General features: G+C 34.6%; 1 protein-coding gene across 14 annotated transcripts in view; it reads left to right on the top strand.

The window, feature by feature from the left end:
• Positions 1-27,764, top strand: part of Mlip (muscular LMNA interacting protein) — a 230,014-nt gene that overhangs the window by 111,637 nt on the left and 90,613 nt on the right. For 10 of the 14 annotated variants that reach the window (XM_047558882.1, XM_047558877.1, XM_047558876.1 and 7 more), the window contains 2 exons: positions 7,621-9,192; positions 17,037-17,108. In XM_047558882.1, the coding sequence (XP_047414838.1) occupies positions 7,621-9,192; positions 17,037-17,108 (1,644 nt within the window). The remainder of the gene's footprint in view (positions 1-7,620; positions 9,193-17,036; positions 17,109-27,764) is intronic. The other 4 variants (XM_047558883.1, XM_047558879.1, XM_047558875.1 and 1 more) reach the window with 2 other exon arrangements.

Genomic DNA, 27,764 nt, shown 5'->3' with positions numbered 1-27,764 from the left:
TGAGAGAGGTTGTAATAGAGGAAAACAACAGTGGTTCAGGAAATTTAGTTGCTGTGCTGGTTTGAGCAACTTACTTGAAATCATGAATCTTAGTTTCCCCTTTTGTGAAGTGTTGATATCAACCTTCTTTGAGATGGAGATCATATATGCAAATAAATAAATAAGAGTTTTTTAATGTAAAATTCAGGGAAACTTGGATATCAGCATATGTATTTATTAAATATAGTTTCATGTTACATAACAATGATGGATGGCATATATGATAGTGGTTCCATTAAAATTAACCTAGTATCTGGCTGGGGATACAGCTCAGTTGGTAGAGTGCTTGCCTTGCGTGTACAAGACCCCGGGTTCAATCCCCAGTACCACACACACACACACACACACACACACACACAAAATATATATATATATATATATATATATATAGTGTATTATAAAAATATAGTATACTATAAAAATATAGTATATTAAAATTATATTTAAATATGTATGTTTATATATATATTTATATATATATATATCATCAAAAAATTAGCCTAGTGTCATTGTAGCTATCTTAGTTTGCATAAGTACTCTCTATAATGTTTGCACAATGACTTAATCACCGAATGGTGCACTTTTAAGAATGCCTGTCATTAAGTGACATATAACTGTACTTTGACTTCATGGATCTACAGAAAAGAAATAACAACATAGTATTTATATAAGGCATTAGACATAGAAACCTTCCTGGTATTCCCTAGGCCTCAATTTATAATAGAATATCCAATTCATATTTATATAAGGTATTAGACATAGAAACCTTCCTGGTATTCCCTAGGCCTCAATTTATAATAGAATATCCAATTCATACCAGCACATTATATTACAGTAGCCTTTATGTGTCTCTCTCACCTAGATTTGTAAACCTCCCAATGACAAAAGTCCTTTTATCATCTCTGGTCTCTGTCATTTAACACAATGCCTGAAACACTGTGGGTGCTTAGAAAATATCTCACGAATGATTGAATAAATTATCCTCCTTTTCACATGATCCTGTGATATAAGACACAGATGTTAGGATATGAACTTTCTTAGTGATTTCACAGCTGAGAGAAAACTATAACAGAGCAGGGAAGGCAGACTAGGACTCTTCTCTCAGTTAGTGATGTGGCTTATTTTGTTCACTAAAACAGATCATCCACTGCTTTTAACCTCAGGGATTCAGAGGGCGAAGACCTTGAAAGAAGTGGTATTCAGCTTCCCTGTGGGATTCTGCTAACTGCAGAAAGAAGTGACTTGGAATGCCATAAGTACTTCCTGAAACATGGCATGTTTATATTAAAGTGCCAGGAAATGATGTGCACATGGTCAGCTGGAAGATTTTGACTGCATGTGGAGCAGAGCCACTAGAGCCTGACAGCAAAACAAACAAACAAACATCAACAACAAAGAAGTTTGACCTTACACAAATAGATGCAAGGTAATTCAAGTAGTTACAGATTTGAGGTAGACCCTCTTGATCATATAATTGCTCTGAGCAGTAGGAGGGCATAAAAATTTAGAGGCCTCATTCTTTCAATTGAGAGAAGATTCTCTGATCCAGTGCTTTGATTTATTCCAACAACCTTTCTCTAGTGATCTTCCCTCTACCATCGCTCCATTTCCCTTCTTGCTTAGGATGAATATTCCTTCTTTTTGTCCTTTTTCTCTCCTTCCATGGTGAATGATTCTGGACACACTTAGGAGAATTTTTCTAACTCAATGGGAGGTCCCAGGCTCTGTTCTGATGCTGACAGAACCCCTGGGATTTCTGAATAATGAATAATGTCTTCTTGTTCCCTCTGGGTAGATTAACTCTTACCATTAGCCAAGTGCAAAGGAAGTACTTATGTAAAAAATCAAGTTGCTTTGAGAATTTCAGCAGAAAGGCAAATTCCAGCAGCTTTTAAGAGGAGGTCCTCCTCACTTGCTGATGTCAGAAATTGAGCATGAATCAGATGTCATAGGCAGTGTTCTCGCCATCCTCACTGACCAGAGTCCAGAGCAGAATAAAAGGATAAAAGGGACAGTTGCAGTGTTGTATGAGCTGAGACTTGATGTGTGAACACAAGATTTCTTGGAGAGAGAAACGGAAAGAATCAACCCATAGAGAAATCAGAAAAGATAAGGAATCCAAGTGCCTGCTTTTTTTTTTTTTTTTTTTTTTTTAAGAAGTTATTGTACAACTTGGTGATAACAGTTTCTATGGTAGAGAATGTGAGGGGATTAAGACGTCAGTGGGAAGTTCATTTGTTTTCTATTGCATAACAGATCACCCACAAATTTAGTGTCTTAAAAATATTGAAAATATGATCTATTTCCTCTAGTTTCTTTAGATCAAGAAATGAGCCAGGTTCTTTGCTCAGGTGAAATCAAGGTGTCAGGTTGCATTCCCTTTGGAGTCTCAATCAAGGAAGGATCCACCTCTAAGCTATTTTATGGGGTCTGCAGAATTAATTTCCATGAGGCTGTAGAATTCAGGCAGCTGGCTTCCTAAATTGAGCAACAGAAAAGAGGAATCTGCTGCATTGTTTCTAACCCTTTAATCTCCTTTTGAAGAGCTCACTTGATTAGGTCACACCCACACAAGATAATCTCCCTTTTAATTAACTTACAGTCATCTGTTTAGGGTCCTTAATTACATCTAAAAAATCCCTTCACCAGTGTCAGATTCTATTAGTTAAGAATCAAGTCAGTTTTCTCTCAAGCTCAAGAGGAGGGAATTACACAAGGCTGAAACTCTTAGAGGGGTCATTTTAGGGTACGCTGGCCACAAGAATTAAAGAAATCAATACAGTGATTTATTGTACAGATGTGACCAAGAAGAGCCTGTAACTATGGGAACACACATTTTGGTGTATATGTGTGTGCACTCATTCTGATCAGTTTAATATTTGCTGCTTAACACACCAGGTGAAAATTTAGCATTTTAAAACTAGACCATTTATTTAGCTCAAAAATCTGCAGGTCAAAGATTTGGGCAGTGTTCAATTTGGTGATTCCATGGGTGTGCATAAAGCTTGACTGATCTTTGCCTTGGGTACACCCATGTGTCTGCCATTGGCTTCTGGGTTGGTTGATGGCTGGTGAACTGTCTGGTGGTTGTTTATTTGTCTGCTGAGATGTGGTCTCACATTGTCTAGTAGAGTAGCCCAGGCTCATTTATATCATGATGATGTTCTGTATCCAGCAAGCCAGTTAACCCAATGTATAAGTACGTTTCAAGGCACTGTTTCTTGTATTGCATCTGCTAGTGTTCTCCTGACCCAGATTAAGGGGTAAGGCAAAGGACTTTGCTTTTTTTATGCAAAGAATAGAATATTGTAGGCATTTTTACTGTCTACCACAATGACCTTTATTATATTTTTAAAAGAGAGAATATTTCTGCTTTAGATTTATGTCAGGATGAGAGAGTTAGTGAATATATACAAAGGTGAGCACCTAGGACATGGGGGATAACTTATAAAATGAGATCCCTAAGAAGATCAGTAATGCTGTGTTTCAAAGTACAAAGGGAGAATATACCTTTTAAAAAGTGAAAGGTCACTACTTCTTCTTAGAATGAAGAATGGAGAATGAAAGTGAATCTAGAAAAGTCTGGTTTCTGGGTAATCTCAATTTTCCTTGGAAAGAAGAAATATAGGTCTGCTGAGTCAAAGGGGGAGGTGGTGAGTTAAAGGTTTGTGGAGACTATTAGTACCTTGGAAGAGCAGGACAGGAGAGGAAACCAAGTTCCGAACAGGAGAAAAGGAAAAGAAATTCCAACAAAAAAGATGAGAGACAAAGAACTCAGGTTGGACTGTAGACTTTGAGTTTGTGAGGAAACCTTTCAGTTATGCCTCACCTACCCCATGTGTGAATGGAGAAAGGTGACCCTCTGTACAGGTGCAGAAAAGCCCCACCTATTTTCAGCTGTGTCCTTACACAGAACACAGTTTGTAAGTCATGTGCAGTGATCCAGTTGATTAACAGGATGCTACCAATTTTTTCTCATAGCAACTTTAAGTAGAACATGTCCAGGAACATAATGACAGTTAGTGGGATTGATTTAAGAGTGAGGATTTGCCAAGTGGATTGGCAAGAGGTCCAGATGGCTAGAAGGTTGGTAATACTGGCCAAAAGATTGAGTCTGAACCAAGTACTGCTGAAACCTAAAATGAAAAACAGTAGGAAGTTAGGAGATGAGATTAAATAGCAAAAAAACCAGCTCTGTCATAAAGAAAAAATATTTAGTTCCTAGTGGAAAAGCATCAACAAAGCCTTGAGCATAGGTGAACATTGATTAGATTTCAAAAGTTCAATCTGGTGCTGAGTTAAATGGGGAAGAGCTACAGGTAGAAATGGCAGAAAACATTATTTAATTTGCTTAGGTAAGAAAGCTGAGAATCTCCCTATAGAATTTTGTGTATTCCAGAGAGTAGAGGACAGATCAATAGGTAGGAGGTCAACCTACCTTAACATAATGGCTAGGAAAAATGGGGAATCTAGGATTTTTTTGTACAGATTCAGGAGAAAGAGTACAGCTATACAGGCACACATTGGGAGCTGTCCAAACCTTGGGACCCTATTCAAGCGTCAGATATCACAGTAATCTAATCATCTCAGTTTTTATTCAGGTACTTTGGAATCTCAAAGATACATTAAAAATGAATATATACAAAAGCAGTTAATTTTTGATTTAGTAAAATTATAAGGCAGCTTTACAATTATTGGTTGCTCAAATAACTTAGGGTTTCTATGATACAAGATTCCAGGGTTGAATTATGATTGAGTTCATTTACACAATGAGAGTAGCACATTACAAGCATCTTGTCCCTGAGACCATTGAGATTGTATTCCGGAGTTCAAGACAGTCTTTCTAGAAGAGAGTCTTGAGAATGACTTTGGGGTACATATGAGGTGAACGGGCTCAAGGAACTACTAAAGAATTCTGTGGCAGTCATAGGTGGCTCTATAGTGGTGTTTAAGCAAAGGACTCAACAAAGTTGGGGTAAAAACCAAATGGCAAAGGAGGCAGAGAATAGTCTTGAGGAAGTAATTACAGCATCAGTAACAAACCTGGAGAATAGAAGAAAGGGATGGAAATAATTTGTAGATGTTAATTAAGAAGAATATCATCACTGGCAGGAGATATCAGGGAAGAGGTAAAGTGAAGGATGATTCTGAGTCATTGACTGAGAATTTGACATATGCCCTTTCCTTCCTTCTATATGATATTGTTCATTCATGTGTGGACCCTTTATTTAAAAGACAAACTTATTAAGGAGAGGAAGCCAAGGAAATGAATATTTTCCATTAAAAATGAAACCTCACCCCTAGAAATTTTATAAGCCAATGGTGTCACATTTTATATTTGTATAAATTAAAATAACATCATTGTGTATTTACAGGCTAGAAATGAATATATGGTAACTAATTATGAATAAAAATATAATGAAATTACATATAGATTAATACAAAATAATAAATATTAGGCTGTTTTCAGTGTCTCAGAAATTATTCAATAATCAATTATCTTAAAGTATGGTAAAGTTCTGAGTAACTTATGTTAAATATACTATCACTTAATGTAGTGGAAAGATTGGTAATTAAAAGTTTAGGAAGTTGGAGGGAACAGCTTTTTCTCTGAATGAGCCCTTCAAAATTATGAACCTATGATCCTACGTAGTGACATTCTGGCAAATAATCAGGATGATTAATGAGTTCTTCGGAAACAACATGACTGAAAGGGTTGGGAGTTTTGTGGTTGTTGGTATTAAATTACAAAATTTTTTACCAAACTGTTACTGTAGGCATGGCTCAATGTGCAAAGACAACTGCAGAGCCTGGGAAAGGCTCCATTCTTGTGAGGAGAGATCAATCATGGAAACAATTGGAGAAAACCTTTCACTCACCATTAAAATAGACAAACAAACAAATAGGCCTTGGATATACTGCTAATTCTAAGAAGATAACTTCTTAAACATTAAATACTAATTCAAACACAAGTAATTATGTAACTCAAAATAAAATGTTATTCTTGTAGTGACACAAGCATTACTCTGATATTTGGATATAAATGTAGTTCCTAGTCACATGAATCAGTCACATAGACACTGGCGAAACAGAGTTGTTTCTAAGTAAAACCTGTGCATATGAATTGTTCCTTTTTCTTTCTCAATTTCGTGGAATTCTGCTTGATTTTCAATTATCAGTGATTTTCTGACATTCTGGGTTATGTCATTTTAATAAAATATTTATTTGGGAAAATACTGTGTTGCAAATATGCATATTGATTTACACATAAAAGAAAGGAATATCTTGAGTATATGTCCTCAGAAAATAAAAAGTTTGTGATGAAAAGATATTTTAATTTGTCAGTTTTCAGTGGTTTTAGAGTTTAAAACAATATGTTATAAAAATCTTTGCATTCATTTTGATGGAAACTTTCTTAAAATGTTCTAAAGCAAAATCAAGAAATATCTTTTACTCTACAAATGAAAAGTTTGCTGTTTAATGGTTATATTCATATACATTTTCTTCCTATGTACTCAATGCAATGTGTCTCTTAGTATTTGATTAACTGATATTCTCCAAATTCTTTATTAGATATGCATATTTATCTTTTATGGAGTGACAAAATTGAATTTATTTTGACGAGAAGTCTCTGTTTACAAGATTTTTGAGTCATTTATGATTTCAGTACTTGCCTTAAAGTATTAGATGACTTTTAAAATAGCACAAGAATATATACAACTGGTTATTTCGCACATTCTCTCTAGCTTCTGTTAGAAAAGCATGAATTGTTTTTTCATTGCATCTTTATTTGGTGTGGAATTGGTGGGTTGTTTGTTTCAGATGAATTATAAGTACTCTGGCTTCTTTTGATATCAAAGAGAGCCTCTTCCTTCCAGCACAGTCCAAATCATTTGTTAAATGTTCATTAAATGTTACTGTTAAGTGTTCATTCTGGCAAGTAATTAGGGAGAATAATCTAAAGCTCCCTTTCTATTCTGGACATTGCATTGACTCTTTCAATTTATCATTCTGTGTTGGTGCTGGGCGCTTTGTCATTTGAATTCTGGGCACGTTTTCTAGGTTCATGACATGTAAGAGTAAGTTGTCTAAGTGTCTAGAATTTTAAACAGTTTAAGTATGCTAATTGTTTAGAATTGTAGTCATTATTCTCACAGTATGGTTTATATGCATCCAATGGTAGGAAATCTATTTTATTTTCCAAAGTGAAATTTGAAAATTTATATGGATGATGACTTATATCTTTCCAAATCACACAATTCCAGATTAATATAAATATTTTAGATATGGTCAATGAATTATTTTCCAAATGGAAACATATCAAAAATTTTATATTGGTTTCAAACCCGGGAATCAGTGATGTATAGAATACAAATCTTCATAGCTTATTATATCTTATTTTAAATTCAAAGCAGTACCTCATTAGGAAAACACAACTTCCTTCATTTTCATGGAGGCTTAAAGCGTCTCCTTTTGTGTAAACTAGTGGAAAGACTGTTTGCTTAGTGACACAGTAACAAGAATATTTTGATAGTTTCATAAATAATGTCCTATTTCAATCTGTCTGTTTTTCTCCTCTAGTTAACTTCTTCTCCCACTACCTCTGAGCAGCTTGCCTGTAAACCACCTGCTTTCTCCTTTGTTTCTCCAACTAATCAGAAAACACCACCTGTCCCAGCTAACCTCGACGGATCCTCTGTCCTAGAGGAGTTCCACACTAGGAGGCTGGATGTCAGTGGGGCCCTGGTAGAAGAAACTGCTACGTATTTTCAAACTACTGCTCACTCTTCACCCTTTTCTGCATCGCAAGGCGCCTCCTGGACATTGCCGTTTCCCCATTCCACTCAACTGCCAGGTTCTAATCTATCCAGTCCAAGTGCCGCAGATCAAAACCCTGGACTGGCACCTGAAGCTCTGAAGAAGACGACGCCTTTAACCTCGCATGTCCTTAACCCCAAAGAAAGCCTGAAAACCACTTCTCCTTCACCTTCCTCCAGTGCTTCTCTGAAGTCGAATTCAGCCTCGTACCTACCAGTCCGCATTGTCATGCATTCACTCTCTCCAAGTCCGAAACCACTTACCTCCTCTTTCCACGGCTCTTCTTCCACTGTTTGTAGCCAAATGTCATCTAGTGGAAATCTTTCAAAGACAGGGGTAAAATCCCCAGTGCCCTCCCGGCTTTCCCTTCTCACTGCTATCCTCAAGTCCAACCCTTCTCACCAAAGACCTGTGTCCCCTGCATCCTGCCCCACCTTCTCTCTCAACTCCCTGGCCTCTTCCACTCTCGCCCTTGACCAAAAGGTAAAGCAAACCCCACTGACACCTAAAAAGTCTCTCTCAAGTTGCTCCCTGAGAGCCCAGTCTCCAGAGCAAGCAGAACACCCAGTTTCTGAGCTGGCCCAACAGTCCTTCCGCCCTTTCTTCACTAAGTCTACTCCCACTTTTCAGGTGTCCTCCCTCTCTCCTACTACACCTGTCAATAGCGGCCTCCTTTCTATGAATGTAGAAAAAACACCATCTCCCACTTCTTTGAAGAGTGGTACAATGCTCTCTCTGCTACAAACTAATACATCTAGTTTTGCAGATCTTCCTCCTGTCCCACCGAGCTCTTCTTTTTCTTCAAAGGGCAAACAGGATGGGGATCTCAGAGGCTCAGAGAAGCCCAGAAATATTTGCTCAAACCCTTCTACATTAGACTCCTCTGCATTATCTTCTGTATCTCCTCCTATTAATCATAGCACCATGCCCTCCTCTCCAGAGAAATGTTTCCATCCATCCCCTGCCCTTTCAAACCTGATAGACAGATCCAAAAGAGCATCATATAAACCACCAGGTCAGGGGCTGAATCCCTCAGCTCTTCCTGCACCCACTATCTCCAGTGCTAGCTGTGCCTCTCTTCCCAACTTGGGGTCCTCCTCACTCCCTCCTGCTGCTCTGCCCACCCCGGCATTCCAGCTCAGTCCCTCAGCACTGCACCCAAATTGTGGCAGTGGTTCATTGCCTTCAAGAATCAGGAAATCTGAAAGCACAAAATCCAACCACACGTCACCTGTTTCAACCCCATCACTTCCCACCTCTCTAACAAGAACCAAGGAACTGATTTCACCTTGTGCATTGTCCTTGCCAACAGGCCCTGAAAACAAGAAACCCAAGGTATTTTTTGCATGGTGCATGCTAATTTTGAAATATGGATTTTCAGGGGAAGATCAAGAATTATGACATTTATTCTGCTCCTATGAGGAAGTGGAGAAAGAATGTGGGGAGGTCCTAGAGTTTGGTATATTTGAATGTAGAGATAAATTATGGTCTGTCTAAAATTATATATTTCTGTGAAACCCTTTGATCTGACTTCCTCTTAAGGTAACTTCTTTTATGTATGACTCCAAGGGCATTTTTAATTTTGGCATAATGTGAATTATAGCATTGGTCCCAATGACAGAATGAAAAGCAGTTAGTTGAGATTTTGGATATGATACATTCCTTATTACATAATAATGGGGACCCTGTTATCCATCAAAATATCCTGTAATGACAGTACAGTTGACAGAATTAATCTACAGGGGAATAATATCACAGATACGATAACATGGCTAAGCCAGTTCAAAAACTTTTCATTCCTCTTGCCCACATTAATTTATAATTATTAACTTTCTTTCCCTCCTACAATGTTTATTTTCTATTGCTTCCAATACAGGAAGTTAAATCAATATGGAGAAGCTACATACATGTAGGGCTATATTTGATTTGATTTACTATAAACACTATTTCTTAATTATGAATTTTAAAAAGAATGAACAAGCTAGGTATAAAGAAATAGAATTAAGGGAAGAGATATGTTGGTTTTTAAATGCTCTGAAGTTGCCCATTGAAAAATAATGTGAAAACAGCACTTATTTTAATATGAGAGGGAAACACCTCAAGGAGTGAGGCCATGCTTCAGTTCTCCTGGTGGAAGGCAGTTTACTCTAGGGCGTGCCAGCTTCTTGACCATTCTCAAAGAACTCAGAATGCAGGTCATAGAAAAGCAGAATTTGATAATTGTTATATAAATAAAATAAAATTATGAAATTTTTAGATCAGCACATTGAAATAATACAGTTTTAGAACTTTGAAGTATCACAGAGAGTGTATTTAATTTTGTCACTATTCAGATGATTAAAGTAAGGTTGGAGAAATAAAGCAATGCATATGATCTTGTTTGGATGTTGCAATAAAATTCAACTTAAAAATCATGTATTAAACACCTACTATATGTCTACCATTTTACACATGATTTTTAAAGGGAAGGAAGAGATAATTATTAAACAATTAAATTTCATTCAGCAGAAAAAAATACATATGCACAATGTAGAGCTATTAATTCCACAATAAAACTAGAAAGTAAGTACAGTTATTTCTGCCTGATCTGGTTCTAAGACCACCCAGGGATAACCCAAATCTGCAGATGCTCAAGTCTCAAATTAAATGACAAGGAATTTGCATGTAACTTAAAAACATCTTCCCATAGACTTTAATCATCTCTAGATTACTTATAATACGTAGTAAAAGGTAAAGACTATGCAAATGACCGTCACACTGTATTTTAAATGGAATAATGACAAGAAAAAGTCTATACATGTTCAGTATAGACATAATGTTTTCCAAATGCATTTAATATTTTGGTTGAATCTTCAGATGCAGAACCCATGGATACAGAGGGCCAGTTGTATGCAACAAAATTAACATTTTTGTAATTTAGATTATAAATAAGGTAATTGTTGACTGAATTTGATAAAACAGGAATTTTATTACAGGATATGGTTAGTGAGGGAAGTTATTATAAATGTCAGTCTTGTTGGAAATGTTTAGGATTTAGCTTAATGAAGAGGAAAGGAACTGGCATTTTAGAAATGGAAAACAACCTGACCAAATATACAGAAAATAATCCCAGAAGACTGTATGTGGAGACAAGATTTGAATAGTAATAGATTTGAATAATTGTAATGATAATTACAGCTACAGTTATTGAATGCTTTCTGTGAGTCAAGAACTATCTAATAGATAAGATAATTAAAATTAATTGAAATGCATAACTTTTTGCTTATTTTATAACCATAGATTGGTAATGTTTTTAATCCCTATTTGTATACACCAAGAAATGAACTTCAGTGAATAACTTGTTCAGGTCAAATATCTGGTACAGAGTTGACATTTATATTAATTTAAGTCTGCTAATTCTTGAGTGCCTATTCTTTATTGCTATGATTTATTGCTACAAAAAGTAACTCATATTAATTATCGTTATCCTACTTTATAATTCTCATGAAGAAAAAAATCATTATTGTGGAATAGTGACCAGAATTCTCAATTTGTATAATATTAAAATGTATTTTAGAGACTAAGTCCTTGTATGTTAAACTTTCACAGCAAATGAATTGGATAAAATTAACTTTTTCTATGATTCTAAATTTAAAATTACTATTTATTTGAGGTATAATGACCTTCTTAATGACTTTTCAATACATATGCATGATTATGAAATTCATGGCAGTATATTAAAAATCCTGGCCATCTAATCATTATTATTTTCTGAATTTATTGAAAATCATTTTTTAAGCCTTGCTGCCATATAAATTATTCATTACCTTTGTGAAAAGTGATTTTTACTCATAAGCCTCTTCAGAGTGTTTCTATTTGTGGTTCACTGTGCTTTGTTCCTGTTTTGTCCTGTTTTGAACACAGAAGAGGCTGAATCCAGAAAGGCTTTTGATAAATTAAAGGCCCGTATGTTCAAGACCTATTTTTCCCCTAACTCCCTTCCTACTCCCAAATTGGAAGAATTTTCATCACTAGGTTTTTCTTTCTGTTTTATTTTCTTTATTTCCAAGTTAAGAAAATTTAAGCTTATAGAAATATATGCTAAAGTTGAATATGAAAATAAGAATGAGTACTATCTATCACCAGTAAAAAAAAATCTATTTCTTTGAATAGAAAAGTTTCTTATCATGTGTTAATTTATAATTGCAAAAATAGTTGCTCTCTGAGGCAGACTGTTCCCTTTCATCTTTATTTCCTACTTGATTCTTGACTATATTCTCTCCCTAGATTAAAATCAGAAAATCAGTCTATATTTTTTTGTTATGAACTATTATTTTCAAGAATTATACCTTAAGTATGAAAATCATTAAAATTGATGCAGGGAGAGAGAAATCATATCCTAGTTTCTTTTGACATTTGACTTTTGTTTAAATTGGTATGATTATTTTATAGAATGATAGGAAGAAAGAGACAAAAGCTTTGTGATATCAAAGAATTTCTATGCTTTCATAAGTTGTTTCTTGACTTGCTCCTTCCAGGGTGGTGCTAATCCAAGCACAGGGCTCTTTTTGAAGTCAAAGAGCTTCAGATTTAGATCAGCTTCACTCATGCCCAGATCCCTAAAGGATATGTGTCCTAGAATAGAGATGGCCATCAAATTAAAACAGAAATGCTTGAAGGATATTAGTTCAAAGTCTGAACCCTACTGTCCTTTGATATTAAAATAAAATGGAACAGCCAGAGTATGCTGAGCTAAATTCAGAAAAAGAACATGTTTGATGTTTCTTTTTCATTGATAGATCTTATAGTTTGAATGTTTGCATTAATATGAAACAATTGTTATGTTAATTTCAGATGTAGTTTTTTTTTTTTTTTTTTGGAGCTTGAACCCAGGGTTGTTTTACCACAGAGCTACATCTCTAGTCCTATTTATTTTTATTTTTTATTCTGAGACAGGGTCTTGCTAAGCTGCTGAAGCTGTCCTGGAACTTGTGACCCTCCTTGGTCTTCTGAGTTACTTGGATTAAAGGTGGGCACCACCGTGCCCAGACATCAGATACTGTTTTAAAATAATATTTTGTTCTAGAGTCATGGCCCTGTGCAGGATAGTCATCTACCTGAAAGTTGCTCAGGCTACTATTTGATCAATATATATATTGTCTGAGAACTTTTTTTCCCCTTGGGAAAGACTGGTTATCATAAAATTCACCCACAGGATTGTGTTTGGGTTCCAAATATATTTTGCCTTAATTTATACAATAATTTAAATTTTTCTCCTAGTAAGTCATCATGGTATTTCATATAGAAATTGGAGTGACCATTACATCCGAATCTCACTGAAAGAGGTTTGTTAAAGGTCTGAAGATCTCTTCTAATTATAAGGGCCTCCAGTGGTGGGCCTGGCCTTGAAACTATTTGGAAGTGTAGCTTGTTTCAGGAAACTGCTGGGAGCTTTGGATAGTTCATGAGTCTTCATAGCTGGCATTATGTTTATTATATTCTCATTCATTTATCAAATAATTTCCAATTATGTCACACTGATGACTTAGTGGCAGTGGTATGTAACCCTCTCCATTTCTTCAGAACTGCCTAGCATTTGGGAAATGAGCAATTTGACATGTATCTACGTGACCCAAAATAATCAGTCTGGGTTCAAACAAATCATTCATTCAATAAATAGGTAATAAGTACTCAATATACATCTTTCAGAGCTGTAAGGACATCACCACGAACAAAACATGCAAACATGCCTGCTCAAAGAAAGTCTATATTCCATGATGGAGGAGAAACAATGAATAATAACTTTCCAAATAATAAGTCAACCATCTCTGAGAAAGCACCATCCAAATAGGTGATGCTCCTTAAGAGAGCAGAGCAAGAAGGGGCAGAGGCGGGGGCCAGTGTGGGGTTGCAAAGTGAGTGACAGCACTTGGAGGTTGTGAGAAGACCTAATTGGGAACCAGAGATCTTGTAGGCCACTCTTCAGTCTCTGATTTTTACTTTGAGGAAAACAGAAAGCTACTGGAGAGTTTTGAATAGACAAGTGACACAATCCTGGTTGTCATGTTAAGAGTAGACTGTAAGAGGATGAGAGGGGAAGTAGAGACACTTTGGTTATTGTGAACAGGTAGGCAAGAGATGATGGTGGCTTGGGATGTGGTGATCGCAATATTTAGCAATCATCGGACCCACTGTATGAATGACAAAACAGCAGCTAGACTTATTTACCTTCTTGTTTCCTTTTTCTCTTTTTATCTCACTGTCTTTTATTTCACCCCCTTGGTGCTTTTCTGAGGACTCCTGACTTTCCACAATTCTTCCACATCTGCTGTCTGTGTCACTTGACTTAATACTAACCAGTTCATGTCCTGTTCCCTTGGCCTCTCTCCAGCTAGCATCTCTAAATTGATCTTAGTAATAATTCACACTCAAGTGTCAATGATTGTCAAGTTTTTCTTTTTCCCAGGATAGGGAGTATTTGCATTTTAATTGGGGGACTGTACAATTTAACTCAAAGAAGAGACTTTTCAAAGGAAAAACAAGCTAACAAACATATAAACAAAAAACCCAAAACAGAACAAGGATCCAAGTCCATGAATTCAAACATTGCAAATTCACATCATGAAGGATGATTTCAGAATCATAATGTTAGAAATGCCCTCAGTGCATGCTTGCAGTGGAGAAGAGGTTATCTAATCAGCCAGGTGTGTCTAGAGCTGGATCAATAAGTGAACTAAAATTTGTGTCTTTTAATATCCTCTGAATCTTTCTGTAATCTTTGATTAAATATTTCAAGTCAACAAATTCTTGCCCAACATTTTTCCTCTGCCAGGTTTGTTGAAGATAAAAAGAGAAAAAATATAAAATCTCCCCTCTAATAGACTTTACATTTATTTTATTTTTAAACCAAAGAGGGAAACTAATAAAATTGGTTAGCCATAGAATGCTGAAGAAGAAATATGTTCCAAATTAGAATAAAGAACTTCATGTTTGGGTTTAACAATATTGTTGAGAGAACTCAGAGGAAAGATAGTGGGTCCAAAAAGTATCTTTTATAGCAATAAGCAAGATTTTCAGACTGAAAAGGAAGGGATGTATGTGTTCTTAGAGGACTGGTGCATGTCATAGAGTCAATAAATATTTTGTTGACTGAATCCATTGGTTGAACTGGGCATATCCAAATAGATTTTCATGATGGATTAACATCTACCAAATTGGAAAACCCACGAGTAAGAACTCCCTATCATTAGTATATGACTTGAATGAAGATAAAAATGACACACCTAGAAACCGTTCATTAAATAATGTAAAAATCATTATCTTCACAGTTTACAGTGAGAAATCAAATGTAATAAGATGAATTTGGACAGAGATCATACCCAAGTCTTGTACTTGCCTCTGCTTTTCCTAATGAATCTTTAATTATAGGATTTCTATAAAATTAAAAGAGGCCATGCATATAAGTTGCTTAATAATAAACAATAGCTCCTATTGCCCATGAAGAGGTGACATTGAATTTTCAATCCTTATTTAAATACCTTGTTGTCTGGAGACCACAACATTTTGAGGTCCATGTGGAAACATGTTGCAAAGGGACCTGAGATAGCCTCCAGCAATTGCTCTTCTTTGTAGGAGGTGGGAGTGCAGGACTCAGAAGAGTAGAGAGCCCACCAGAAGGTCACAAAACTTTTCATGAGGGAGAGGAGTGATATGAAAGAGAAAATAGAACATACATAAACATTCAGAGTTTATTCCACAGAAATAGCTTCTGAAATCTTCTGAAATAGCTTCTGAGATCTTTGTATGCTTTACTGAGGGTGTGTTTGCACATGTGTGATTGTGTATATGTGTATGTCTTTATGTAAGTGCATGTGAATTTGGGAGTCTGTGCACATATGAAAGAAAATTGCATTTATTTGTGTGTGTGAGTGTATGTAAGTGAGCATGTGTGTGGGCGAACGTGATTATCAGGATAAGGCAATTTTCTATGACAAACTAGCTAGCACCCAGGAATCAGATGGTTAAATTCTTTCCATTTTATCCAATAGAGTAGACAGAAAATTTAGAAAGTGAACAGAGAGCATGTGTTCTGTTTCTAGTTGAACACTGACATCTTCCTCTAGGTTTGGCACTTTCTTTCTACTTCAGCTTCTTCCTAGGACAGTGAATGTGTCATCCTCTTAGCTTCATCCCACCAGTTTAATGAAGGTTACTTTAATTACGCTCATAAACTCAAGGTTTAATTTTGTTGGACTGCCCTATCTTCTTCATTAGACCCTTTGGTTTCCTTTCCAAGGATCTGAGACAGCCTAGTGCTCGATGCCAATTTCCTGGTTGGCTCTGAGCCACTAGCTTCCTAAAGCAAGGACATTTGAAGAGATAGGAGCCTTGAACTTAATCAACTTGAGACCCAGAGTAACATCAAATTTGAGCTTTTGATTATTCTTTTTATCCTGCTTCCTACAACTAACTTATGCTTACCTTTCTTCTTCAAATAGTCCAAAAAACTGAACTGCATCACACTGTTTTGTTTAAAACTTAGGAAGTTTTATTATTTATTTTATCAACATAACAGTATTAGAAAGTACAAGAGATGATGATGAGGCAGAAAAAAATGAGCTTAAGATCAGGGGCTTGTACTTGTTTCTCCATGATGAAGTTATTAGGTTGATATTACTTTTATTAAAATTACTGACTGCCTTGTTTGTTAAAAAACTGTTGTTCAATTTTATGTATTATGATCTTTGTTTTTATTAATGATGCAAAAATGTATCAAGAGCTCAATTAAATTTATTGCCATACTATTTGTTAATTATGGCATTATAAAAAAGAAATATTCCTTTGAGGATTAGGTAAAAAAACCTTACTCATTTATACTATAGTACTCCTATGAGGGCATGCAGCTAATGAGAAATTTATATGTAACTTTGTGGATATGGATGTTTTTAAGTTGTGAAACTGTGTAGCGTTTAATCGCCTCTGATCTCTAGGCTGATATTTTACTGTAGTATTTCTTTGCTTCTTATTATAATAAAATATTAACATGTGAGCTAATTTTTTTTTGTCAGAAGCAAGTTGTTCAAGTATAATGACTCTTTTTTTCATTTGATAACATATCATTTAACTTGGTAGATCTGTCTAAAATTGTCATATTCTTCCCTTTTTCATCTCCACTCTTGCTTTCTGGTTACCCATTCTAGCAATACAAGACCAAGTCAAGTTACAAGGCTTTTGCAGCAATTCCTACAAACACATTACTTTTGGAACAGAAGGTCAGTGTTGGCTCAAAAACAGACTGAATTTTATATTGCTAATGTCAGTTTTATTATGTTTTCTAAAATTTATGCTGGAAAGATTTATATTTTAAAGTTCTACATTTACTAAAAATAAAATCTTAGTTTAGGATGATGTGATGAAAGCATCTTGGTTAATATAATTGGAGCTATTACTGACTTATCATTAAAGGCTCAATGTAAGCTTAGAGATGTCTAGTCCACTGTCAAGCTGATTTGGGAAGCTTGATTCAGAGTTGGATAGGTATCTGTCTTTTGGAATTTAAAATTACTGTTATATTCAAGAACTTCTATTTCACTAATATTGATCAAAAGAATCAAGGTGAAATGGGGTATGTGGCAACTGGCTACCTTGGTCATTGACTAGTCATGACTTGGTGATTAATGTTGACTTCCACCACTATATAATGCGGATTCTTAAATACTACAGTTGAGAATCTATATATCCCATCATGAGCTAACTTCTTCATTCATTTTAGCTAGTCACTGATCCTACCTCCATGAATATGAGGGAGGATTGAGATCACTATAATGACCCAGCTGCTTTCATATGGCTCTAGGGTATCTTTGCTTTCCTACTGAGATTATAAAATTATAAGATGTTACTTCAGTAGGTAAATTAATTTAAAGCATCTGGTTTAATAAGCCCACCACGTTTGTCTAAATGAAAGTCAAATGAAGTGTTCATATCAGAATCAAAGTGAAATTGGTTACCATGTTTGTCAAATTATACATTTCATATATTGTTTTTATGACAATTTAGTCTATTTATCTCTTAGTATGTTAGGCACATTTTTTTTTGCCTGTGTAATTATAGTGTTTCAAGTACTGTTGCTATCATTTTTCAAAATGTTAGTTTGTCAAATAGGTAGTATTTTGATCTCTGGTTTATGAATCAATGTTTTTGTTCTATTAGCATGGTCTACAGAATGAAACCTTTGTATGAGATCTTATCTAATAGTAGGAACTGTTAGTGGGAAATGCTAATAGCATATAGGTGAACATCAACTGGACAGCATTTCTTATAGTATATCTCTGGTTATGATTTCCAAGTATTTGCAGATGGTCTGGAATCTATGTTCTATATGCCTAAAATGCCTTGTCCTGAAAGGTCAGTAGTCTTCAGAGACATCTGCAGGCTTTGCTCTAGATTTCCTGAATATTTACCTTCCATAGCTTGTTAAAAGATGAGATGATACTAAACCTCAGGAGTATGTAGAAGTGACATTTCTACAGTTGCCTCTTGACTCACTGTCTAGGGCCATCATGGTGAGTCATGGGGCCACAGGCTCTCTGCTGGTTTCAGATGGAGATCTCCAGTCTCTGGTCACCAGTGTCTGCCTTCACAGATATGGGACAATCATTCATAGCAGTGGGGCAAAGAGGAGATTAGAAGTCTACATCCTGGTGTCTTCTCTACATACCCCTGCCCTAGCTGAATCTCATTCTCTTACAGTAGTGCTACCAAGTTAATTTTCTATTGAGAAAAGTGGCAGCTAATACTTCCTGAAACTCTGTGAGATAAGACTGGATGCAGAATCTCTGTCTTCCAGCTTTTTCTCTTTTGATTAACTGGATTAACCTGTTTGTCATTACAAATGAAGAATCATTCGTTTAATTTCTAGTTTCCACACAAACCCATTTCATTAATATGTATAGTAGTGTTGATGTATATTCAACCCATGCAAGTTTATTTGGGACAGGCTTTGTTTTTAATTTTAAATAAAATATAAAACTGTAGAAAGTTACTATTTTTTTATTTTGGTGCAAATAGATGTAAATATCACAATATCTAATTTAGCACAATGCTATTTTAATGAGGAATAGATTATTGTATAAACTCTAGGGTAGGTAATTGTCTTTTGGCCAAGGTAAATTGTTTTATAATAATAAATATTTAAATTACTCATAGGTCACAAGGTATAATATGAATTTTTTTCTTCTTTAGATCTTTTGTATAAATTTATACATTTTCTACTATCTTTTCAATGTTATGTATTCTTCAATTAGAAATTTTACTTTGTAAAAATTTTAAAATAACAGACATCTAAAGATTTTATGAGTTTATTTCCTTTTCAATAACACTTCTTTAATGGTATTTTGTTGCTCCTTTCAGTGTTGTAATGTTTTAAAAATAAAGCTGGCAATTTAGTCTTCTTTATGCATCTGTTTACACAATAGAATTCATCCTGTGTCATTGAAATCAAAACGATTTATTTCTGAATTGAGTGGGAAAATTAGGACTATAATCTTCAGAAAATTTTCTATTTTGGGAAGAATCAACATTTTGGAATATTTTCAATCACAGACACTTTATTGAGGTCCCTTTGATATTGCACAGAACTCAATTAGGGGACAGGAAGATGCAGTCTCATTATAATACTTGGTCCACTATGTGGAATGCCTTGAAGACAGAGCTTGCATGTATAATTCAAGTTTTAAATATTTCAACAATTAATTCTCTCCTCAGCTGGGTTATGACCATAGTGACTATCTTGTGCAGCATTTTGTTCTAGAGCATATTGTATAATTAACGAGAAACTGGAATTACTTTTTGAAAATAATACTATTCCTATAAGCAAGATTTTCCGTAAATTAAAATACAAACATTTCTTGAATGAGACTTTAAGCTATCATCAAATTATTAGCTTGGTTTCAACTCTAATCACTTCTGGATAAAGCCCATTATTTTCAAAAGAGTACATTTTGTTGGCAGGGGACATGAGTTTTCTGGTACTGCTGTAATTTATTGTCTGTATCAAAACTTAAATTTATGGCTTATTCCATATTCTATCATTTCCCCCTGTGAACATTTGTGAAGGAAGCATTTTTAGCTTAAGTCCTAACTAAGGCTTTATAGGAAGAGATAAACATAAGGCATCCTATTTTAATGTGTTGGCTTCAGAGTCTTTGGCTTAAATTTCCTCCAATAATCATCTAAGACAGACATGAAGATGAAATACAAGTGACTATAAAGTAAACTTGTATTTGTGATTCTCCACAGACTCTACTACAACATGTTGAACAGTAGACCGAGTACTGTGGACAAAATAACTTTGATAGAGACATTATTTTTGGTTTCAATACCTGCACTGTCATTTGTTTTGGTGAATATTGAAAGGGTTCATATTGTCTAATTTTTCTTCTTATGAGTTTGAAAGCAACAAGCAAAAAATTAAAATTAAGCCGTGGGAACCATCTAATATTTTATGTAAATGGATTATTTTTATTGTGGGATTATTTTAAGGAAAGAACACATGAAAGAAGGACTATTTACATGATGTCCAGAACAATGCATTTTATTGTCATATAAATGATTAATATTTTTCCAAGAAAGAATAATTATTTTTTTCTTGAAGGGAGCTTGAATTTTCTATTTCCTTCATTACAAGTATTCATCAGGATAAAATTGGGACTAGGGTGAAGTACAATTTTCCTAATAAATGCCATTACCTTCTGCCCTTTTCAAGATAAATTTAATTTCCTTGCTTGTGTGTCTTCAACAGAAGAATTTAGAACACACAATTTTACAGGTATCAAATAAAATCATAGGTTTAGTTATTTAAATAGAGTTACAGGATAAATTCTGTAATTTGATGATAAGAAGATAGTTATTGTTAAGACCATAGAGATGACCATTACATAATACTAGAAAAGCAAAGATTTGGGATATCAAGTCAGTTGTTAAAACAATTTATTCTAAGCTGACTATTGAATTTTTAAAAACATGATTTTCTAAACTCCAATCTGAGTAAACATATGTTCTTGGGTGAGAGTATTTAAAGATCTCTTCCTATCTCAAAAATTTAACAAAATCTGGTTGCTAATTTAGCAATGACCTATACCAGAAAGGCATCACTTAATATAGATTAGTATGGGAGGCAAGCATGATCCCAATTTCTTTGGCAATGAACACATCTCCAGATTTCAAACCTATCCTTAATTGATTATCCTCAGGTGGTTGTCTGCATGCACCTTCTATATCACATTTAATTATTCATACTTATTGGTTTCTTTCTCCCAGCATGAACATTTTGAGTATATATAGTAGTATCTTTTTAAAAATGTTTAGTGAATGTATAAATTTATTTTGGGACTGTGTAGGTTTCTTAAATTTCCAATTTTATCCCACAGAATCTTAAGGCAAATTTTCACTCATAGGACCATAAAGGGGCTTAGTATATGATATTTGAAACACTACTACTACCGCTACTGCTACTAAAGAGTATTTAGGATAGAGTATGCCTAATCAATTCTATATGCCACTAAAAAGTTATAAAAGGCCTTTTGTTAGAAGAGAAGCAAGTTGATTTTCGACTTGATGCATCTGGGCAATTAGATGGTACATTGCAATGGCTGCCTATGGAGTACTCCAGTGATCAGGCACCAAACTACATGCTTTACCTTCTTTACAACTCTGTGAAGGGTTAGTTTATTGCTGAACCTCAAATGAAATCTGATCTTCCAGTGTTACCCTGCTCTCTATGCAGTGGTGACATCAGATTGCTAAATTGAAATATTGAGTAAGAGATGATGATTTTGGAACCCTGTCTACAACATTTTTTTCATTACTTGATGAAATGTATTTAAATCCTCCCTGAATTAGAATGACAAAAGTATTTTCTTTTTATGAGGAACAATTAGAGGGAATTGAAAATAATTTAGCTATGAAAATATTTGAAAGAACTAGGGATTATAAATCAGCTCAATTCCTAGAGCTACTGAAAGAGATAGGGCCAGTTACAGTGAAGGAGATCTTTCCTGGAAATAAGGAACACCTTTCTGATATCCTTAATTAAATGAACAAAAAGTATGACTACTCCTGTTATTGAGCATTGATGTAATGGGTCTGAAACCTATTGTAATAGTTTGCAAAACAAAACAAAACAACCCCCCCACCAAAACTCAAAAAAACAAAAACCCCTCTCTCTATGTGGAAGGAGGAACAAGCATTTAATCCTCTTTCAAAACTCATGGAACTAAAAATACTGAGTTCCTTGGTTCTTGAAAAATTTAAACTAATCACAAGAAAATAATCTATTGGTAAATAGTCTTAGATTTTTAAAGAAACTAATTTTATATATCTGCAAGTTTATTTGACTCAGAGTGTACTTTCTCCACGTTATTGAAGACCTGAATTCCTCAACTAGATTATCAAAGATTTATTTTTCTGAGAAGATCTGCAATCCTACAAATGGTTTTGTATTCCTGAAGCAAGTCTTCTGTAGTTCTCAGGTGATTTAGTCCACCAAATGGTTGGTCAGATTAAGAAATTATGAGGGCATTTAGGCTTAACATAAATCATTTTTAAGGGTTCATTTGATCCTTACTAAAATCCAGTAACTCATCTACAAAAGTTTTGAAATTCAATTCAATAGATGGTTGAGGCATAACAAAAAGTTTACAAGTCCTTTTAGATCATTCTTCCTCTGGAGGCAGTTTGCTGTCTAATTTCATTTCTAGTATGATCAATTCATTCCATCTTTAGATTTTTAGAACTTAATCCCATTTCCTTGGGGAGCAGTTTAGACTGATTCAATCAATGCACTTGACTGAAAAGTAAAGTTGTATCAGATGTGCTACTTTCAGTGGGGAACACCTATTACAGTTTATTGGCATATTTTCGCATAAGGATGAAAATATGATCTGCAATGCTTTTTCATAGCATTTGGCTCTTAATTATAATGCAGTGCTCTGTTCAGAAACTTTTCTGCTGAAAGTCAGATTCACTAGTTCTCTTTTTAAAATGTAGGCTCCAAAGTTGGCTGTTCTGTGTAAACTATAAATATTTCTAGTAAGAATATATCTGAAAATTTATATTAGTTAAGAATCTTTAAAAAAGATTCAAACAATATCCCATTTTTGTCTCAATTGCTATAGTGCAATTTGATGAAAAAATGTTTTGAATAACAATATTTTACTGGAGAATATTTTGAGAGACTGACTCACAATGAATAAATTTAAAGAAACCTCAATACAACCCTGCAGGCGAACTTGTAAAACAAACAAACAAAACAAGCATATATATAAATTATGGTCAGGCTTATTAACAGAGATTTAGAATATTTTATTTTAATAAATTTTTGGACAACAGAAAAAAAGCTATTTTTTTATAGCTGTTGGGAGTGAATCAAGATGATATATTTGACATACAACTTCTAAACAATTAAAATATCAGGTCTAGTAAATTTCAAGGCTATCTAACTCAAAATAAACCCCTTCACATACTAAATAGTTTTAATACAGTCTGACTGTTGCCCCCATTTCAGGTTTTGGCATTTCTGCTTAACACCAGTTATCTTGGCTTAGTTTTCCTGGGAATATAAGCAGATAATTTTGATATTCTTTGAGTGAAATTTAATATTCCCAATAGCCCAACAAAAGTTGTATTTACCTGCAGAAATTAAAAAAAAAAACAAAACTTTTTTTAGTTGCAGATGGACAGAATACCTTTATTTTATTTATTTTTTTAATATGGTTTTGAGGATTAAACCCAGTGCCTCATGTGTGCTAGGCAAGTGCACTACCACTGAGCCACAACCTCAGCAGTAATTTTCCAGGATAACTAAAATAACAACCTCGCTTGGTTTTGGCTGGGAAAAAAGAAACCATTTCATTGTACCAATACTGATCACATGCTAAGATCTTTGATAACAAACAAATTTAATTGTAATATGGAAAAATAAATTATTTATTAGTTAAAATACAGAGTTTAAACTACTTTTCTAAATCATTTTACTCTGGAGTACTAAAATCATATTTCTATGATACATTCACTCATTTAAATTCATTCATTCCTGAGTTTACTCTTCAGTCCATCCTGGAGATCCTTCCTCAGCCCCTATCATGTTCTCTCCTGGTGCTACAAAGATAATACCAAATAGAACAATATTTGGTATTATCTATGAATTATCTATTAATACCAATAGAAAAAATGGTCCAGTATAGTAGATATACAGTTTCAGAAGAAATTACCATACAGTATGCTTTAGTATATGGTACCCAATCAGGGAATGGCTGACTTTGGTCGGCAGGCCAGAAAGACATTATAAAGGAGTCTGATTTGGGTCTTCAAGATGAAAAGGTGATGAACACAAAAAATTGAAAAATAAGTTCTACATTAAAAAGGAAAGGAAAGAAAAAGATGAATAGGAGTTTTCTAAGTGAATTGAGATCTAGGGGAGAGTTGATAACAGGTAGTACAAAAGATCACTGCCAGTTCAAAAAACTCAAGTGGTTCTTTATGGTTCAAGAGTAGCCTGCAGTTGAAAAGTGGATGGAAGGCATTGTTGTAAAGGCGAGGAAGGGCCACAACAAACTTCTGTCCCAAAGAGTTTGTTCTTAATCTTGATTTTAGTTTCTAGCATTTTTCTTCCTCATAGTTAATACTATAGAAGAGGTCATGCATTGTGTAAGGCCTAAATTAAGGGCCCATGCTGTCTCAGTTACTGTTTGGTGAAATTAGGAGAGCCTCACATGGTCTAACTACAACTTCCCTTCCCATTCAACTTCTTCGGATGAGGTCCATGGGCTGCATACCTCCTTATCTGAGAGCCAGGTGCAGTTCTTACTTATGCCTCAGAAACAGCTTTTAGTCCCTGTGGAATTTTTCAAACAAGTCAGTCAGATCCTTCAGTGGGGATACCTAACTCTCTTGATAGTATGAAGCCTGACTCCACAGGCCCTGGTTGTTCATTCTGTTCCTTAGTGCAATCCTTGTGTGGCCTGCATGCTATTTGGTGTCCTCCTTCCCTGGGTTGTGGATACCTGTGACAAATATACACCCTATATAAACCATTGTGACTTCATTTGTTCCATATAAGAGTCATGTATTTGTTTGTACTGATAACCCTAGGGAAGGAACCTCTTCCTTACCTACAGGGTGAATAGGGACTGATGCACACCTCCTATCAGGGAAATATTAAGCCCTCTGAACCCAGCTAGGCGATATTATAAAAGTTTCCATTCCGTATCAACCATACCTCATGATTAATCATAATTTTAGAGGAAAAAGGAAAATGCATAAGACTTTTTTTTTGGTAAAAATATTTCTAATAAGTTATCATTACAAAGCTTCTAAATTTTTGTTATGTAATAAGGAGAAGTGGATTTTGGGAACAAGAGTTTTCAGACAATATTTTCTTTTATGAGCTATTAAAGAGATGGTAAGAGCTTCTCCTTTAGATATCATTTTTGTGAATTCTTAAGAGTATATCCTGTGCTCAAGTGATGATTCCAGCATCTGACATGGGACCTGTAAGTGAAGGGTAATAGGTGTAGATCTGTTATTTTCCTGGATTGTTAAAAGGAGGAAAATAGATTCTGATGAGCAACGTTCCACAGTTCCAAGGCCTGGTGTGATATGTTTCGTTGAGCATATGACTAAACCAAGATGACATTGAAGAAATGAGAAATGGGAGGCAAATCTAAATAAGAAGACAGGGCAGAATAGTATTCTAAAAAATAGTATAAAACATTATAGTAGAGAACTGGTTCTTTTATTTGTTTATAAATTTACCAGAACATATATATTCAAATCATCATTTTTGTCCTTGAAAAAACTGCCTCAAAGGACCAGTCACTTATTTTAATTAGTCTGTAATTACTTATCATATTTTTGGTGACTTCTTTAGTAGCTACCTTGGAAACTCATGGCACATATTTCTGAATGACCTTAGGGACGATAGATTGTTGAAATTCGAAAGTGAATTCGAACTAGATAGCTTGAAAATCTTCCTGTAGCAAAACACTTAGAACTGATGATCAAAAGTTTGATGATCAAAATTCTGAAACAAGGTAGAATATGTGAAATTACCACCTGTATAATTCATTTTCAAACACTAACAATTTAGTGTGTCCAATTCAACATAAAGCTGAGCACACAAAAAAGTATGGGAAATTCTAAGGGCCAAATACCAAACCAGACTGAAATTTAGAATGTTCATTGGATGCTGATGTTTTGGTTGTTCTGAAGGTATTTAACTCACTGATTATAAGAATTTGCATTTATTGTTAACTAGGCATGGGGAGAGAAAGACTTGGAGCTGAGCAAGACAGAGAACTGAAATTGCATCATTATAAAGCCAGGATTTGTGAAGGGTTGTTTTCTCAAGTACAAGATGGACAAAAACAAAAATATTTACAAAAGAAAAGACAAGCACATTTTCTTATATTAATCTGGGTTCGGGGTAGGAAAAAATTAACCGTTAAACACAACCCTACTCTCTGAAGCAGGTTTTAAATTTGAATCCACAGAACTCACAACGCTGTTTGGAAACTCTGCCCAAATATGCGGATGATTATTGGATAATTAATACATGTGCCCATGAAGTCCAGCAAAGCATAAAATGATGGAATAGAGATTTTAGTTGCTGCCTACCATCAGCAATTAATTTGATTGGCATCAAATTAATTCCATGTTAAAACTAATTAAAAAAATTCTTCATGAGACTATAACAGAATCTGGAGTCTTTATATCATTCAGTCTCTAATCCATAATATCTAGACAGTCCAAAAAAAAAAAAAAGAAAAGAAAACAAAAAAACAAAAACAAAGCCACCAATACTCAAGGGAGGATGTAATGTATAATCAAATTCAAGTTGTTACAGATGTTTTAATTAGCTGGCAAAGATATTAAAGATGTTATTGAAAATGTGCTCAAGAATATAAAGTAAAACATGATCATAATGAGTTAATGTGTAGGAATTCTCAACACAAAAATTGAAACTATAAATCAGAATCAAATGAAAATGCTAGAATTAAAAAACAAAACATTGAAAATAAAAAATTTACTAGATTGGCTTAAGAGAAAATTGGAGATACGGAAGAATCAGTAAAATTGAAGATAGACTAATAGAAATTAGCTGACTTGAAAAATGGGAGAGATAAATATTGAAGAATTGAATAGAGATGTAGTAATGTGTGGGATATATCAACATATAAACAAAGTCTCAGAAGGAGGATAGGGAGAGAAAATGGTGTGAAAAAAAATACTTGAGGAACTAATGGCAAAAATTTTCCAGACTTGGTGTAAGACAAAAAGTGTGTACTTTCAAACATCTCAGATAGTCCAAAGAAGTTTTAATACAATGAAACCATGCATAGAAACAGGACAAACTGGTAAAATTCAAATATAAAGAGAAAGTCAACAAACTACAGACAGAGCAAAATAGATATAATGATGACTAACTTGTCAGAAAATAATGGAGGCCAGAACATGCTGGAATAAGACCTTTGAAAAGTTGAGAGAGAAAGAAAACTTTACAGTCTACATTCCTTCAAGAATGAAGCAAGATCTAAAAGAAAACTAAGAGAATTCCTTGATAGCAGACTTGCACCCCTCCATCCCCCCAAAAAAAGCTAAAACCAGATTTTCAAGATTAAGGGAAATAATGGCAAATAGAATCTGAGAACTTCGGTAAGGAATGCAGAGCACAGGGAGTGGTAGATATGTTGCTGACTCTGAAATGTGATTCTATTCAAATTTCTTTGAAATACACATAACTATTAAAAAGAAAGTTCACAACATAGTAATGTTTATAGCACATTTAAATGTAATTTTCCTAGCAATTAGAGCACAGAAATAAGAGGATGAACTGAACTATAATTGCAAGCTTCTTATTTATTGTGTGATGT

The sequence above is a fragment of the Sciurus carolinensis genome, chromosome 7 (genome assembly GCF_902686445.1).
Source record: "Sciurus carolinensis chromosome 7, mSciCar1.2, whole genome shotgun sequence".
Taxonomy (NCBI): Eukaryota; Metazoa; Chordata; class Mammalia; order Rodentia; family Sciuridae; genus Sciurus; species Sciurus carolinensis.
This window is presented reverse-complemented; position numbering and strand designations above follow the sequence as displayed.